The following is a 17,004-nucleotide window of genomic DNA, read 5'->3' as shown; positions in this document are numbered from 1 at the left end:
AATGTACCGGGAATATCGTGTTTTAATTATTTTAACCGTTGATTTCAATTAATATATATTATATATATTTTTTATGATTTAGATTAACAGTTAAAACAATTAAAATACCGGTGTTCTTGATATATTTAAAATTCTTTCTTATATTATATATTATATGAAAAATTTTAAGTGTATTAAGTACACCAGTATTTTAATAATTTTAACTATTAATTTCAATTATAAAAAATATATAATATATATTAATTAAAATCAACGGTTAAAATTATTGAAATACTGGTGTTTTAGGTACATTTGAAATTTTTTTATACTATATTTTATATCAGACTTGAAAATCTATAAATAAACCATTAAAAACGAATTACCAATTGGTTCTTGTCTATTTCTTAAAATGACAACATGATTTTTCAGAATAAAAATGATTTATCTTCTACTTTTATGACATAATACAATTTCTGTCAATTTTGGATGAAAAATGTTCACATATCAGGTTTAGAAATAAATAAAAATCTAATTGTCTCTAAAAATAAATGATATTTTAAATTTAAATAATTTATTAATTAATTTATATTTATTATACTATATATTTAATAATTTATTAAAAAAATATTAATATAATAAATAAAAAATTTAAAAAATATATTATATTATATATTTAATAAATTCTTAATAATTTAAATTTATGGACAATTAAGTTTTGTCCGTTTCTAAATTTGACATGTCCTATTTTTGGTTGAGAGTTAATAGAAAAATATTCGCACAAACCGCGTTATGTCATGAACAGATTATCATTCTAAGGAATGGACAGGACCAAGACCAAGTTGGTAGTTCACTGGACAATTAAAGACATATCAGATAAATGGGTTTTGTTAACATTATCAAAAATTGATGATGTGTGATGTAGCAGAGTGAGTGATAAACAACACCTTACTCTCAAGTGTGTAACACAGTTCCAAAAAGATGAGTTCCTGTTGTGTTTTCCTGAAACTCCCAACTCCCTCTTCAAGACCTTCTTCTTCTTCTTCTTCTTCTTCTTCTTCTCTATCAAGGCCTCAACTTCCGATCCCAACCGCAAATCCAAGAATCCTTTGCTGCAGCAGTAACTGGGTCCAGAGCACACTCATTGGAGCTATCTCTGGTGCCCTATCCTTTGGCTTGTTCTTCTCCTTGCCTTTTCCTCTTCCTTCTTCTTCTGCCGCCACTTCTGCACTTCTTGAACCTCCACCACGTTCCCTTCAAACATGCCGTGATGATGTTGTTGAGCCACGACAAGAGGAGCTGCTTCCTGAGGTTGTCACCAATGAAGGGCTTGTTCAAGAAGCTTGGCAGATTGTCAATGACAGCTTTCTTGATGCTGGTCGCCACCGTTGGTCGCAGGATGCTTGGCAGGTATTAACTTGCATCACAGAATCACACCCACCCCACTTCAAAAGTTTGCAGCTTTTTGGCTTTTTTCCGTTTTTTCCATAGACATTAGACCACAGTGATGAACCTTGATGGCTGGTATTTTTTTGTTTACACCCTTTACGTTTTCTAACCCAAGTTTGCTTCTTTATTATGTGTTAATGTTAAACAATCTTGTTAATGTGAATCTTGTCATTTGGACAACGTGCATAAGGAAAAAAGTCAAAGAAAAAAGAAAATCAAGGTGAGAGATAAAAAAGAAAATTTTGAAGATTATGTGCTCCACAATTAGTATAGACTCCAAAAGTGGGTATTTTCAATGTTAATTCACTGTTATTATGATGCCAGTGTGTTATATTGATGGTTTTGTGTTTATATTAATAGCATTTCTTGTTTCCAGATGAAAAGGGAGGATCTCTTGAGTAATTCCATTCAGACAAGATCAAAGGCACACCAGATAATCAAGCGAATGCTTGCCAGCTTGGGTGATCCTTATACGCGGTTTCTTTCCCCTGAGGAGGTAATTGATTCTAGGAACTTCATGGTCTTGTTCATTGGAGGTTTTTCTTTGTGTCATGAGATGTCTTGAGGTACCAGCCACATGGCTTGAATTGCTCGCTGATGCTTGCTTTACTATCCCTACATGATCTAATTCAAAAAAGGGATGTACATAAGAAACATACATACATGCATATCAGCATATATAAATACATACAAATGCAGACTTACACACACCTGTGCAATATGTATATATTTCATAATTTCTACAGAATCCAAATTATTATCTCTCAAGTAGTTGGATTCTTGCATCATCAATCTGACGATTTCATAGTTTTTCTTTGCTTTGCTTCTGTATAATGATATAATATACAGACTACTAGCTTATAACGTTGTGCTTCTCACATTTCTTACTTAATGGCATTTGGATTTCTTTTCACTGTTAAAAGTTCTCCAAGATGGCGAGGTATGACATGACTGGTATTGGAATAAACCTTAGGGAAATTCCTGATGAAAATGGAGAACCCAGACTGAAAGTGCTTGGAATCATATTGGATGGCCCTGCTTATTCTGCTGGTGTAAGACAGGTAACAAAGACAACTCTAGAAAGTAACTCTTAATATCGATTTTGAAAACATGCTTGTTATGTGTTACAATTGCAACATGGTATAGCACTGGACAGAATTGCTGTCTTGATCAACAATTTGATTTGTTCTTTTGGGCATTAGAACAACCTATTGTCCCATCTTTGACATTTATTGGCATAAACTCTTTCCTGATTTATTGTCTCTCTTGGAATTGTTGAGTGGCATATGTATTAAGAACTACTGTTCATAAAACATGTTTTCTATTCTTTCGGTTGCTTGGCTAGGGGGATGAAGTATTGGCTGTCAACAACATGGAGTTAAAGGGAAAATCAGCATTTGAAGCATCGTCCATATTGCAAGGTCCTAATGGCACTTCTGTCACTATTCAGGTTTTGGATTCTGATTCCAAGTTAGTTTGGAACCTACTCTAGTCTTTTCTGTAGGTTTGATGTTGTCCAGGTTTGATTCTGGTACTACTATTCTCAGGTAAGGCATGGCAACTGTGGTCCTGTTGAATTAGTAGAAGTCCAGCGGCAACTTGTTGCTCGTACACCAGTCTTTTATCGGCTGGAACAAATGGATGGTGGTGCTACTCCTGTTGGGTACATACGCCTCAAAGAGTTCAATGCATTGGCCAGAAAAGATTTAGTTATTGGTCAGGGTTACTTTTTTATGCAACTTTTTTTTTTCTGGTTCAGACTAACAAAATTTGAACTTGAAGTCTTGCTCAAAAAGAAAATAAAATAAAGGAAGTGTGAAACCACTTGAACCAACCAAATATTGGTACCTTGTTTCTTTTATTTTATGTATTTAACTTGTGTTAATGGCAACTGCTTTGGATCCTTATATTCACTTGTATGGATATCCAAATAGTTATTTACTGTCCTTTTATGACTTAAATTATGAATTTTGCAGCAATGAAGCGACTTCAAGGCATGGGTGCATCATATTTCATATTGGACCTTAGAGACAATCTTGGTGGGCTAGTACAGGTTGCTTTTCCATGATATACCCCTTTTGGTGATTCGTTGGGATAAATATTTCATCCTAATCGTATGTTATATGAGAAATGAAATTCTATCTTTTTCTCTTCTCCTCTTTTCTTTTTGAATTTGACGTGTTTAAGGTAAATTATATGAAGAACTTGAAAACTGACTTGGAGCATAACAGCTAGCTTTCAGTTTTTTGTTTCTTTGAGGACTTGTAGAATTTATTTTCATTTACTTGATCAATGATCAGTACATATTTGCCTGTTGGCATTTGTGAATTGCAGGAAATGCTGTGACAAAATAAAACTTATTTTCATAAATTATTTCCATATTGAGTGCAATTTACTTTGGTTTTGAAATGATCTAATTTTGTTGCTTCTTTTTAACTTATTTAGGCTGGAATTGAAATTGCAAAGCTTTTCCTCAGCGAAGGAGACACGGTAAGTTTGTTTTCTGCTTGTTGCTCAATACATGGCTCTGATTTAAGGGTAAATCTGCTCTGATTATGTAGTACTTTAGTTGTTTCCATGTGACCTCTTGGTCGCAGGTTCAAATCGTGGAATCAGCCACTGATGCTTGCATCAGGTTAGGCTGTCTACATTAGACCCTTTGGGCCCTTCCTCAGACCGTACGTAATGTAGGATGCTTGGTGATACTTTTGCCGTTCATTGCTTAACACCTACTTGTCCTTTTATAATGACTTCATGGCAGGTCATCTACACCGTCGGGAGAGATCCACAGTTCCAAGAAGTTATTGTTACAGATACTTCTCCTTTGGTTCAAGCTCCTGTTATTGTAAATGTTTCTCCATCTGTTCATTTTTATCATTAAACTAACTACTACCAAATATAAGCACTCTTCAATTGCTGCTTTTCATTGGTTTCTAGCTGCCTGTCTCATGAACTTTGGTAGTAATATGATATTAATTAGAATACAGCATTAAAAAATCTAACACGAGATGGCTTTCTTTTGTAAAAACAATCATTAAAAAATAGTTCCTTTTTGAATGGTAATTACTTGTAATTAATTATTAAAATTCTCTTACTGTGGACCACATGACAAGGCTCTTGGTTCTAATCCTTGCAGGTTTTAGTAAATGACAGAACTGCTAGTGCGAGTGAAATAGTGAGGACCTCAATATCTTACAATTTATTTTTTCGCAGACACACTCACAAACTGCCATTTTTAACTGTTTTTTAACTCTTACTTATGATACTGTACATGGTGATGCTTATTCAGGTTGCTTCTGCACTTCATGATAATTGTAAAGCTGTTCTTGTTGGAAAACGCACGTTTGGCAAGGTTTATGAATTTGCTCACAACCCCTGAAAATGTAGAAGTCTACATTTTCGCTCTGCCTTTTGGTTTTGAGAGTCTCAATGTCCATTTGAATGCGTCTATTCTAAACAAAAAATCACATTGCTTTCAATAGGGCTTAATCCAGTCTGTATTTGAGCTTCAAGATGGATCTGGTGTGGTAATCACTGTTGGTAAATATGTAACACCGAATCACATGGACATAAATGGCAATGGCATAGAGCCTGACTTCCAGAAACTTCCAGGTAGAACATTTTCTCTTTTACAATTTTTCTCCCCTTCATAACCAAATGGTGATATAATAATATGGCTTTCATGATCTTAAACCCATAATTGCAGCTTGGGATGACGTCAACCGACATCTTTCGCAATGTAGTATTCATCACCAAGGATAATACAGGTTTCTTTGTATTCTGTTGCAAACACTCAATCAGGTTTTATTGCTTCGATTGCTATTTTTGAAGAATCTACTTGCTGGAAGATACCATGAACATTACTTGCTCTCAACATTAATAATAGATGGAATGTCCAAACGGTCTGCATAATCTTCTTGATCACAATGGCAATCGACATAAAGCTGTTCCAACAACCAGGATTCATTGGTGAGGGATTGGTCTTTGATTATTGAACATTTGTAAGTGTGTCAATCAAGATGAACCTCAATTATATTTCTTGAACCTTGTTGAATAATGGATATGGGGGTGAGGAGTGAACTCAGGAAGCAAGCAAAATTGTATCAGTGCAGAACCGAACTAACTTATACTTACTAACATAGGAAACCCAAACTATATCAAATTAACCATTCATCTTTCCCTTGGTGTATATTTTCTCCCCTTTCTTCAAATTGGTTATGTTGTATTATCATATCCATAAACTGGTTGTATTATTCATATTGGTTATAATAAGTTGTTACGGTTTTGCATTTTTCGATGCATTAATGTTTTTTTTTTTTTTTTTCTAAAGAGGAATACTAAGAGGTTGTCAGAATTTATTGTTTTTGACCATCAATTGGTCATCAGTGTTTAAAAGTATGAATTTAAAGTATATTATTGGATTATTAGACTAAAAGAATTGAATTGATGGATAAAAGTGTTTAAACCTTCGCATGATTTCATATTAATTGACCTTTTTCATTTAAATGACATAATTTGTGATTCAGTTGTGATCAGAATTACTATTAAGATTCAGTAATGGGGATGACTACAAATAGCCAAAAACTAACAGGAACAAAATATATAAGAGAGCTGAATCTAAAAACCAATTTCGAATCATTCCTCCACCGTAAGTACAGGTAATATTTTTCTTGAACGTATTATTATGTTCTTCCAAGATGTTGTGTGCTGAATGAGGCCCATGACTGACATATTATTGATTTTATGTTGCGAAAAGCATGATGCCAATTTTCCTGTCATCGCTTGTTCATATATCATAATGTAGAACTTTACATGTTTACAAGGCAAATCTCTTATCATCTGTTTGTTGTATAGCTTTACTGTATTTTACTTACTATTTATTCATGACCCGTAAAACTAAGATGTCATATAATATGAACTCTTAGTCATAGCTAATCACCTAAACATTTTTTCTCCTAGTTCACAAATGATCTGCTGAATAATCTTTCTTTTGATGCATATAACTTGTGCAACTAATTGTCGAATAATATTTACAAATTCAAAACTTAAGGTAGGTACATCTTATATTATTATTGTTAAAGATTTCCATTACATAACTACTATATAGGAGGCCTAACCTTTTTTTTATGTCTCTACTTGCAGCATAATCCTTGCATTAAATAAAAATAAATAAATTAATAAAAGAAAGAAGTATCTCTCTGCCACTAAACTCCAGATAATCCATTACACTTTTCCACAAGTGTTTTCCTTTTTTATTATTTTATTTATTGTATTATTTTTTTTGGCCAATATTATTAATAGAAGAATAAGGCAATTGAGTTTTGCTGTAGACTGCTTAGAACATTGGGACAAGGTAGCTTAAGAATGACATGAACAACCCAAATTCTTGTTGGACAAGGCTGCAATCAGATAACTCGAGTTACTGAGGAAAGGAATCGTAGAAAACATTTCAGAGGAGCTACTTATTCAAATCGGAGAGGAAAAAAAGGCTTGTGTCTTAGAGGTGTAGGATAACAAGAATTGAAAGGAGACAACATTCTTCATCACAAACCCTGAAAGGCAACAAAATCAGAGGGTATAGGCTTTAGCTTTTGTTCCAGTCCCATAAAACAGTAGGAAAAGAGTTTCACAAAAAGAGAAAGAACCTTGCACATATATCACCGTCATATTAATTATATTAATAGATTGCAGCTCCTCAAGCATCAAGTTTAATCTCAAACAGATCACCCTTTTGCCTTTTCCAACTTTGCCTTGCACCCTTTTTTTTGTTAATCTCTTTTTTGCACCTTCTCTTGCTTGTTTATTTCAACTATCCAATGCCTCCTTTCTCAAGTTTGCCTATATTCTTTCTTCTCTCTTTGATCCAAGAAAGCTATGATTCTTCAGGTTTTTCTTATATTATAATATATAGATGTAGATTAAAAGAAAAAAAATTCTTCTGCACAGGAACATCTAAGGTGATTACCTTGTTTAATAAATCTTTGCTCGTAAACATTCCTCCAAAATTAAGAAGAAAATATCTGCAATCCAATCAGAGAGCGCCAACCTTCAGGAATGGGAACTAGAAGTTTGCACCTGGCATTATTCTCCATCTGCCTTATATTCAGCTCAGGTAACATTACTAATCTCTCTTGTGCACATATATAGCAAAACCAATTTATTACTGAGACATAAAAAATGGAAGCCATCATCAATTGGAAATATGATTTAGTTCATCGTCAAGTGTTAATAATGGCAGTTTTCAATTCTGAGATCATAGTCATGCACCCTATGCATTCAACAAGAAGAAATTTGAGTTCATGATTCACATATATTGATCCATGATATGGGTTGACTGGTTAAGTTTCATCAACTTCTTTTCATTTGACTTATTGAAGAGTCTAATATGATCTTTTGTTGATTTCTCTTTTCAGGTTTAAGAATATCCTATGGTTTAGGTACACAACTGGATGATGTTCCTATAGTCAATCCTACAACTCCAGGGACAGAAAATCCAAATCCTTCGACAAACCCAACATATCAAGCACCAGACACCACAGGGCAAAACCCCACAACCCCAAACACAAATCCTACAACCCCAACCACAAACACAAATCCTACAACCCCAACCACAAACACAAATCCTACAACCCCAACTACCACTCCTACGTCATCATCAGGTGGGCAATGGTGTGTTGCTAAACAAGGGGCCTCAGACACTACTCTACAGGTTGCCCTTGACTACGCTTGTGGTTATGGAGGTGCAGACTGCTCAGCAATTCAACCAGGAGCTTCCTGTTATGAACCAAACACTGTCCGTGACCATGCTTCTTATGCTTTCAATCAATATTTCCAGAAGAATCCTGTACCTACCAGCTGTGACTTTGGAGGAACAGCAACATTATCAAACAATGATCCAAGTAAGAACTTCATCAAGTTCCAAGCAAACTCAAATCTTAGTTACTTCGTTCTCCTTTTCTTCTTGGGATCACAACAAAAACCTAAAATAAAATAACACAAATTCCAAAATCTTAAAGGTTATGTGGTATTGCCAATGTATCATATCTACTGGGTCTTTGTGAAAAATGAATATTTTTCAAAAATTTTCTAGGACGATCAAGATGTAGTTTAGGGACCAAAACAGAAAAAATAAACGAATTATTCTAGTTTGATTACCCCGTAATCCTGTTTCTATCTCAAATATGCCTTTACCTTGCTATGTGGTGCATAGCTTGAAGGAATCAAGCTAAGTCATTCCTAAGAATTATGGACAATAAGTTCCCTTCTTTCAGTAGCTGCTCAATCCCCCACCTGCTGTCTATTCAGTCCTTTTTGGTGATGGTTTAATGTCCTAAAAGTTTCAGCAATCTAGTTAGCTTTCTGAGTTCCTGTCCAAGGATTGTAGAGTTCAATTAGTCACTGTTTTTTGTTTGGACTAGAAGGCCAATAACTCCTGATTTATCATGCCTATTATATGTGCTTCTCTAAATTAAAAACAGAAAATAATATCTAATATCATTGCAGGTACTGGGAACTGCCACTGGGCATCACCCACTTCAACAAGGTATGGATTTACAGCACCTATACCTCTTATTCACACCCTATGATGAATAATATCAGTATGCAATCCTGTGAGTATTAATATGTTAATATTATCAATGTAGCACAAGCACGCCACCACCACCAACGGATGTCATCCCGCCACCAGCAACATATGAAAGTCCACCAAGTCCAGCAACTACTATGACCCCAACTCCACCAGATATGACAATGCCAGGTGGATCATCAGTCTATGGTTCAGAACCAACAGAAAGCCCCAATGCAGCCACAACTGCCTTTTCTTCCTTGCTGCTGTTGGTCGCATGCAGTCTCCTTGTACCACTTCAATTAGCAAATTTTATTTAGAAAGCAAACAAGATCCAGCCATTCTTTAAGTGATAAGCTGGAATTTCACTGTCTTCCAGCAGTTTTTGCGAAATTTCAAGGACTCCAAGTCAACAAGTATTTCCCTTAAAGTAATTAGTACCATTATTACCTTTCATCTATGTATGGCTGTTAGTTGATCATAAATCCCCAGAAATACAGTAGAGCCAAAAAGATTTATAGGTCTTCGTAGGAAGTTTTTCTGCAGTATTAGTTTTCTCTTCCATAGAGAATCCCTGTAACTAATATCAGCTAGCATGCCATTTAATTTAGTGAAATAAATACATTACTTCACTTCTGAAAATATATTGGTTAGGCTAAAACAGGTTAGTCTTAATTATGCGAGCGAAGCTCCACATGTAATTAACAAAAATATACCTTATCCACCACATGCAGTCACGCACACACATATATTTAACTATGTCAGCATGCAGGCTTCATTTTGGCTAACCAAAATAGTGGTAGATTACACAAAAAGCTGCCTAACCATTCGAAATAACTTCTGAAGTTTGGTGCAATGGGATAGCAAGCAACTTAATTTGGCTAGGTAACACTAGTAAGGAATTCTACTAAAATGCGTAAATTGAAAACTTCCTACACTTTTCAATTTTCAAGGAACCATTCTTTTGAGGTGGAATCGTGATACAGTAATCTCAGTCATGGTAGCCAGAAGTGCAAACAAACACACCCGTAAAAAACGAAGAATAGTACCATCACTTTCTAACACAATGCTTTGATATTTGGTGAACCATATTAGAATAAAACAAAATATCAGGAGCAGCATTTTCATATATGTTCTAGCAATCTATAAAAATGCAGTAGAGACAACTTGGGTAAAATAGAGAACCGCGTTATGATAGGTTCATAGCAATCTAAGAATAAAACTAGCTTCTACAATGATATGTAAATAAAATCATTCTCTGAATGCCAATTTCTATCACAAAACAAACCTAACCTCTTTATTTGAATCAGCAATAATTAGTGGAAAAAGTACAGAATCCAGATATGATATATTACACAATGATCACCACTGACAGGCATTATTATGTACAACATATTATGAGTTTACATCATTCTAAAGCAACTCAGATCAGAAGCAACAAAGATGCAATAGTGATACAAACAACAGCTATGGTGGCAACAATTGAACCTTGATCAAGTGATTTCTGTAAACTTGTTCTTGAGAAATGCTGGTAAGCCAAATACACTGCAATCAATAATGAAATGATAGCACCTTCTTTTGTGTCCCTGACAAAGACAACAACATTGAATCGTTTTATGAAGAAGAGGCAATGACTTGATGAACTCAAAACCCAAAAGGATGGATTTGCTTACCTAAATCTCATGACCTCATAAGGGGAAAGGATGACCAAGAGAAGTGCTAGAAATGGCAACTCAAGTTCACCTTGAAAAAAAGATCCAGCAGAAAATTCTTTATTCAATTAGTTTTTGAAAGTGTGAAGAACAAAATAAACAGGAATTATTTGCATTATTTACAGCAAAAATAAGATATTAAGCCCATCCAAAGGTTCCAAAAATAATGGCTATACCCAGTGGCGGAGCTTAGCTTGGGCAATCCCCCCCAAAAAAATTTTTTTTATTAAATGAGTAGTAGTATTTAGCAAAGAAAACAATTAGCACAGTTGAACTTTCAATTGATTGTCAAGAGGTTCAACACTCATTTTCTTCATTAAGAAGAATACTAACCTTCAAGAAGGAGAAAATATAGCTTATATAATGTCAACGTAAAAATTTTCCCTCCCCCCACACAAAAAAAAAAAAAAATTCTTCAAGTTCCGCCACTGGCTATATCTATTTCCAAAAATAGTGTTCTTGAAGTCAGTAATACAATTCACTAATTAGGGGTTTTACCCCCACTGGATTTACTCCTTTGAGCTTTTATTGAGGTCAATCCAATATGAGCCAGATATATCTGCAGATCTACCGGTGGATGGTGTGATGGTGTCTATGTACTTATGTAAGTGCTTCTGCTTTAAAACATTGCAATAATTATCGATTAAAAAAAAAGTTTACTCTTACTCTTTCTAGATTTCCTATATTTCATTTACGTGTCCAAGTGTGGGTGGATAGGAGCACATACCAGGAATATAGAAGAAGAGTCGAACCAAAAGTGCTACAAATGCCAACCACACACCATATGTACCTCTGTCGTATATCCAAATTGTGTAAAACATCTTGATGAAATAAAAAATGTAGACAATAACACAGTTGATACAGAGAGTAATAATCTAAAACTCTTGGTATACAAATAATACAAATAGAATAAATGAATAATTAATAAGATTCCACAAATTTTGTTGAACAAACAGAGGAAAACCAATTCTAAGCATATGTTGAGGCCACAAAATAAAAAATAATTAGACATACTTGATCCAGGCAATGACAGCAGCAGGTGCTTGCAAAGCAAACAATGGAACAAGGAATGATTTATGCACAGGGGTGCCCCTTGCCAGTATCAAAACCCTGTGAAAATTCTAAAAATCCATCATCCACACCTTAAATTTCCATCATTTAACATGAAATTGAATTAAATATATGCAGATGAAAATGGAAGTACGTACACAGAAGAAACGGTGGAGATCCACCGCAAATCGCGAAAGGTGAGAGGAACGGCAGAGCAAACAACATTAACACCTCGGACTCTGCTCCTCGACTTGGCGATCCTTTCATCACGTTGAGCGATCAAAGACCTTAAGCTGCATAGTTAAATAAATAAATAAATAAAATCAGATGCGAAACGAGGTCGTTTTGGAAGGGAGAAGTAATGGAGTTAGTTAGTGACCTACCTGAGGGGATTGAAGGCATGGGAGAGGGAGAGCGACGATGAGAGAGAGAGTGGAGGAGAAGAAGATATAGGGAGGCATGAAGCCCTGCTGCCAGCAGTGCTCACGATCCTTTTGGTATTGTAGAGAGAGAAAGTTGTTGCAGATGAAGAGAGAGAAACTGCTGAAGAAGAAAACATCTCTTTTCCTTTTTGGTAATGGTTGATTAACTAGATTTGTTTGTTCTGTTCTAATTCCGGGATTCTCAGGCGAGGAAACTGCAGTGTGTGAAGCGGAGGAGTAGTTGAGCTAACTGCCGAGTTAATTAAGGACACTTTCTAATTCTGCTTCTTACTGTAGTAATCGGTGATTACTGATTAATAATTAGTAATAGTTGTTGGTCGATTTCAGCCGTTAACGTGTGCATAAGATAAAGATGCGATGATGAGAGAGATACTTGGGATCACCTCAACTATTAATTGATTATAGACTAATTTGATGATTAAATGAGTAAATTTTCGAATAATTTTTGAGATTTACGAGATTATTTGATTTATTTTTTGAAATTTTAATTTTATTATAATAGTTTTTAGATTGAGTTTCAGACATTATAATAATTTTTGAATATTTTTTTGGTGAAGACTCAATTATTTTAGTGCTAATATAATTATCATAAGAAGTATATAATAATTATTAATTAGTTTAAATGGCAAAATTATAATTTAAATCCAATTTAGTTTCTTTTTTTCTATTTAGTCCTAACATTCTTTAGTTTTTTTCAAATTTTCTCTTCTTTTTAATATTTTATGCGAGGTATACATGACACTCTCCTTGCAAAATATAAACAAGGCACTCTTTTTGCGAGATTGTATTATATAATACATGAAACTATTACTTATTGAAGATGCGCAATGAGAGACGATGTTCGGATTAGTTATTAGATATGTCGGGCCTAATATTATAACAAACACGTGAACTCACGGCTAATAAGATAGGCTGCATCATGTACATTTGTTTGTTATAATTTTAGTGTGCATAATTGTCTTTAGTTTGCCTAGCTGATTATGCTGCTTAACTGTTAACCGGACTACTTGTTCTAATTATGCTTAAATGTGATTGCTTTGTATTTACTTTGTGATTGTGATTGATCCTACTGAATTGAATATATGACTAAGAGATCTTAAGATTGACGTAAGACAATGATAATGTGCCGGAAATAAATGAGACTAGACGTGTATATATAGCTGAGACTTTAAAAGATTTAATCCTGCTGAGATTAATTAAAAACCTAGGTTTGAACTTCTATGAAGTTGGAGATTAGAATTGCCTAGTCCATATTTTTTTATGTAGTCTTTATTTGGAACTATTACCCTACTGAGAATCTTTGGATTATCACCTGTCGTGAATTTTCTATTTTTCAGATGTAAGACATGATGCACATCGCTAAGTGTGCAGGATCTGGTTTAGCGAAACGAAGAAGATTTTTTGAAGTTTATTTGAGCTTATTTAAAACTTTTTCCATTTTTAAAAATTTTATTGTATATTTTTTTTAGAAGTTTTTATTTGGAGAAAACACGATTTCTATTTTGTATACTTTTTTGATTTTATAATATTTTAACCAGCATTTTTTTTAAGGTCGAGACTAGTAACTATTATGTATCCTATTCTAGAACTTATATATATAACTTCTGAATACAATATTTACTTACGTTAGTATTTTACGTATGTGATGACTATTGGCAATTTTATTTGTCTTTTCTTCACATGCTCTTAATTATATTATTCTTTAAGTAATATATATGTATCTTTTGTTTTTGTGTCGTGATGCCTCACCAATTTTAATTTACGATTATAGCGTAAAGTTATGTGTGGTTTGGTGTTACAGATAATATAACAATTGGGAACTTAGTCGTATTTATTCACATATTCCAAAAAGCATTGCAATGGAGATTCTGTGTTATGGAAGAGACCAAGCTACGAACGCCGAGGCAGTTGGTTGCGGAATGACAATGAATATTCAGCTAAATTAGGTTATTACTGGCTACTAGAGTGCACAGTGACTTGGGGTACTGGTTCGAATTGGAAATGGCCTTGGAAACTATCCTAATTTGGTTGAGCTTACACGAAGTCCTTCCAACTGCAACTATATGGCACCGTCCTCATATGACAAGCTCTGATAGTTGCAAACATTGTTGGTGCCATCAAGAAAATGTTTTTCACTGTCTTAAGGATTGTCTCAAAGTGGAGAAAGTATGGAGGATATTAGGTTTTATTGACGCAACCTTTTTCACTGAGCAATATTTTTTTAATTGGATCAAGAAGGGTTTTGGAAGTGAGAAGGCCATGACATTTGCAGCTGGCCATGGATTGTGGGAGTTGATAGAAATGACAACTCAAACAATTCGACAATATCAATTGCTTTCAAAACTTGATCCAAGGAGGAATTGTTTAATAATTCCGAGCTTACAGCTTCTCATGGATGGTTCCAATTACCACTAAGCTCATGGTCTAGGCCTTAACCGAATTTCTCAAAACTCAATTATTTTGACGGTGGCGTATACCATGAAGAGGGACTTTTTGGTTTTGGGTTTGTGCTTTGAAATGACCCAGGTAATTAGATTTGATACGTTACCTGTATCCTCGGCCGCCCGGCATACTCGGCAAGTAAACATTTCGAGGCCGACGTTGCACCAACCGCCCGATAAGCTCGGCAGGCACGCAGATAAGCTCGGCCTCAACCATTTGAAGAAATAAGACACGTGCTCAACAAATCAAATCACATAAAAACAGAATATCGTAACCAACCTACAAACTAGGACTGATCCACATGAAAACGGTAAAACAATCCCTATAAAGCCGAACCAATATCCTCAGCTAAAGTCAGGTTCAACTATCAGTTTTCATATTAACTTATCTCACTTTCACTCAATTATTCTCTCTCTCATTTTACTGAGAATTACTGCTAACTTGAGCGTCGGAGTATCTTGTGCAGGTATTCCCGCCACGGTGTTTGATCTTGGCCGACGTAAAGCTCTTCCCCTTCATCAGAGATTTGCTCGGAAGCGCTTAAGCTCAGCCTCCCTAGTGTTCGGACGAATCACTTGGCGCCCACCGTGGGGCCAGAGTACATCTAACCCCACTCTTTTCTTTGTTTAGTCTTCTACCCTATTTTGCAGGATTCCCGATCCTCGGACATGGCTGACAAGGAAAGTCCACAACTTTCACAGGATGACCTCCTGGCTCGAATCGCCGAGCTGCAGGCGGAAGTACGAAGAATAGCCGAGTTGTCTACACAGAACAATGGAGAAAGCTCCAAAAACTCGGCTCAAGGTGCCACAGACCCTCTGAACATTGCCCCGCCAAAGGAGAAGCTCACCCTCGACAACCCCTTCTCCGAAGAGATCACAAATTATCAGATGCCAAAAAACTTTACTCTCCCAACCGCGCTGGAGCCATACAAAGGGTTCGGCGACCCCCGAGCCCACATAAAGAAGTTCCAATCAATGATTTTTTTCAACGGCCCTAAGAACGAGCCCGTCCTTTGCCGAGCATTTCCTACCTACCTCGACGGCGCCGCATTACTCTGGTTCTCTAAACTTCCTGAAGGTTCAATTTCTTCCTTCGAAGATCTTGCCAGATCGTTCATTGATTATTTCGCCGCTTCAAGAATCTACGTACATGGCTCAGACTACCTCGGCACCATTAAGCAAGGTCAACACGAAAGCCTGAAGGACTACATGACCAGGTTCGCTGACGCCACTATGGAGATCCAGGACTTAGATCTGGCCGTCCACCTGCACGCCCTCAAGGCCGGCCTCAGGCCCGGCAAATTCCGGGAGACCATTGCCATAACAAAGCCAAAAACGCTAGAGAAATTCCGAGAAAGGGCGGCTGGTCAAATGGAGATTGAAGAACTCCGAGAAGCCCAGAAATCGGACAAACCACCTCATCGGAAAGAGGAATAAAGAACTTTCAGATCCCCAGGGAGCAGAGACATTAAGAAGACCTCCAAGCCCGCATCAAAATACAATACGTACACCAGATTCAACACCAGAAGAGAAAACATCATCAGAGAAATTCTCAACGCCAAAATCATAAAGCCACCAGTTCGAGCAGGAAATTACCAGGATCAAAGGTTTGCAGATAAGACAAAGCATTGTGCTTTCCACCGGAAGTTCGGTCACACCACGGATGACTGCATAGTCGCCAAGGACCTCCTGGAAAGGCTGGCACGCCAAGGGCTCCTGGACAAATATATCGAGAATCGGAGAGGCAAAGGAGGAAACCCGGATAGGGGAGAGAACAAACAGGCAACGGCGGACAACAACAAAAAAGAACGGACAACTCCTGATCCACCAAGAGGAATCATTAGCCACATATCAGGAGGATTCGCAGGCGGCGGAGAAACAAACTCGGCCAGGAAGCGAAGCTACAGGACGATGCTAGCAATCGAAGGAACCATACAGCCAAAGAGGGACAAAGACCCTGGCGTCACCATATCCTTCAACCAAGCAGACTTCAGATCGGCAAGCCCTAACCTCGACGACCCGGTGGTAATTACTATCCAGGTCGGAGACCTGTTGGTAAGAAAAACATTGCTAGACCCAGGTAGTATTGCGAATGTTTTATTTTATTCTACATTTACAAAAATGAAATTATCAGAAAAACTAATACAACCCTCCTCGGGAGAGCTGATTGGGTTCTCCGGAGAGAGAGTTCCCATCATGGGACATATATGGCTAAAGACCACAATGGGAAAAATCCCTATGTCGAAGTCCATCGATATTCAATACCTAGTAGTAGACTGTTATAGCCCTTATAATATTATACTCGGGAGACCCGCCTTGAATATATTCAAAGCGGTGGTGTCCACATTACATCTGTGTGTTAAGTT

General features: G+C 36.2%; 3 protein-coding genes across 3 annotated transcripts; 2 read left to right on the top strand and 1 right to left on the bottom strand.

Annotated features, from left to right (window-relative positions):
• The first annotated feature begins 1,003 nt into the window (after positions 1 to 1,003).
• Positions 1,004 to 5,722, top strand: LOC130969153 (carboxyl-terminal-processing peptidase 1, chloroplastic). Its single transcript, XM_057894766.1, is given in 13 exon segments — positions 1,004 to 1,334; positions 1,337 to 1,386; positions 1,802 to 1,921; positions 2,349 to 2,486; positions 2,771 to 2,875; positions 2,973 to 3,141; positions 3,402 to 3,478; positions 3,871 to 3,915; positions 4,187 to 4,270; positions 4,562 to 4,600; positions 4,715 to 4,777; positions 4,908 to 5,037; positions 5,132 to 5,722. Coding segments are annotated over 13 exon segments (1,164 nt in total). The 5' UTR covers positions 1,004 to 1,246; the 3' UTR covers positions 5,188 to 5,722.
• Positions 5,723 to 7,415: 1,693 nt separating this feature from the next.
• On the top strand, positions 7,416 to 9,803 carry LOC130970513 (PLASMODESMATA CALLOSE-BINDING PROTEIN 3-like). The gene is made up of 4 exons (XM_057896626.1): positions 7,416 to 7,537; positions 7,839 to 8,324; positions 8,929 to 8,968; positions 9,069 to 9,803. Exons 1-4 carry the CDS (start codon positions 7,480 to 7,482, stop codon positions 9,307 to 9,309), a joined length of 825 nt encoding a protein of 274 aa, XP_057752609.1. The 5' UTR covers positions 7,416 to 7,479; the 3' UTR covers positions 9,310 to 9,803.
• Positions 9,804 to 10,185: 382 nt separating this feature from the next.
• LOC130970514 (cold-regulated 413 inner membrane protein 1, chloroplastic-like) lies at positions 10,186 to 12,487 on the bottom strand. Its single transcript, XM_057896627.1, has 6 exons — positions 12,135 to 12,487; positions 11,910 to 12,044; positions 11,716 to 11,811; positions 11,429 to 11,493; positions 10,663 to 10,732; positions 10,186 to 10,575 (listed from the first exon to the last, which is right to left on the bottom strand). Exons 1-6 carry the CDS (start codon positions 12,308 to 12,310, stop codon positions 10,413 to 10,415), a joined length of 705 nt encoding a protein of 234 aa, XP_057752610.1. The 5' UTR covers positions 12,311 to 12,487; the 3' UTR covers positions 10,186 to 10,412.
• Between the last annotated feature and the right edge of the window lie 4,517 nt (positions 12,488 to 17,004).

The sequence above is a fragment of the Arachis stenosperma genome, chromosome 3, assembly GCF_014773155.1.
Source record: "Arachis stenosperma cultivar V10309 chromosome 3, arast.V10309.gnm1.PFL2, whole genome shotgun sequence".
NCBI classification, from domain to species: domain Eukaryota; kingdom Viridiplantae; phylum Streptophyta; class Magnoliopsida; order Fabales; family Fabaceae; genus Arachis; species Arachis stenosperma.
The sequence above is the reverse complement of the archived record's forward strand: the minus strand, read 5'-3'. Positions and strand labels throughout refer to the sequence as shown.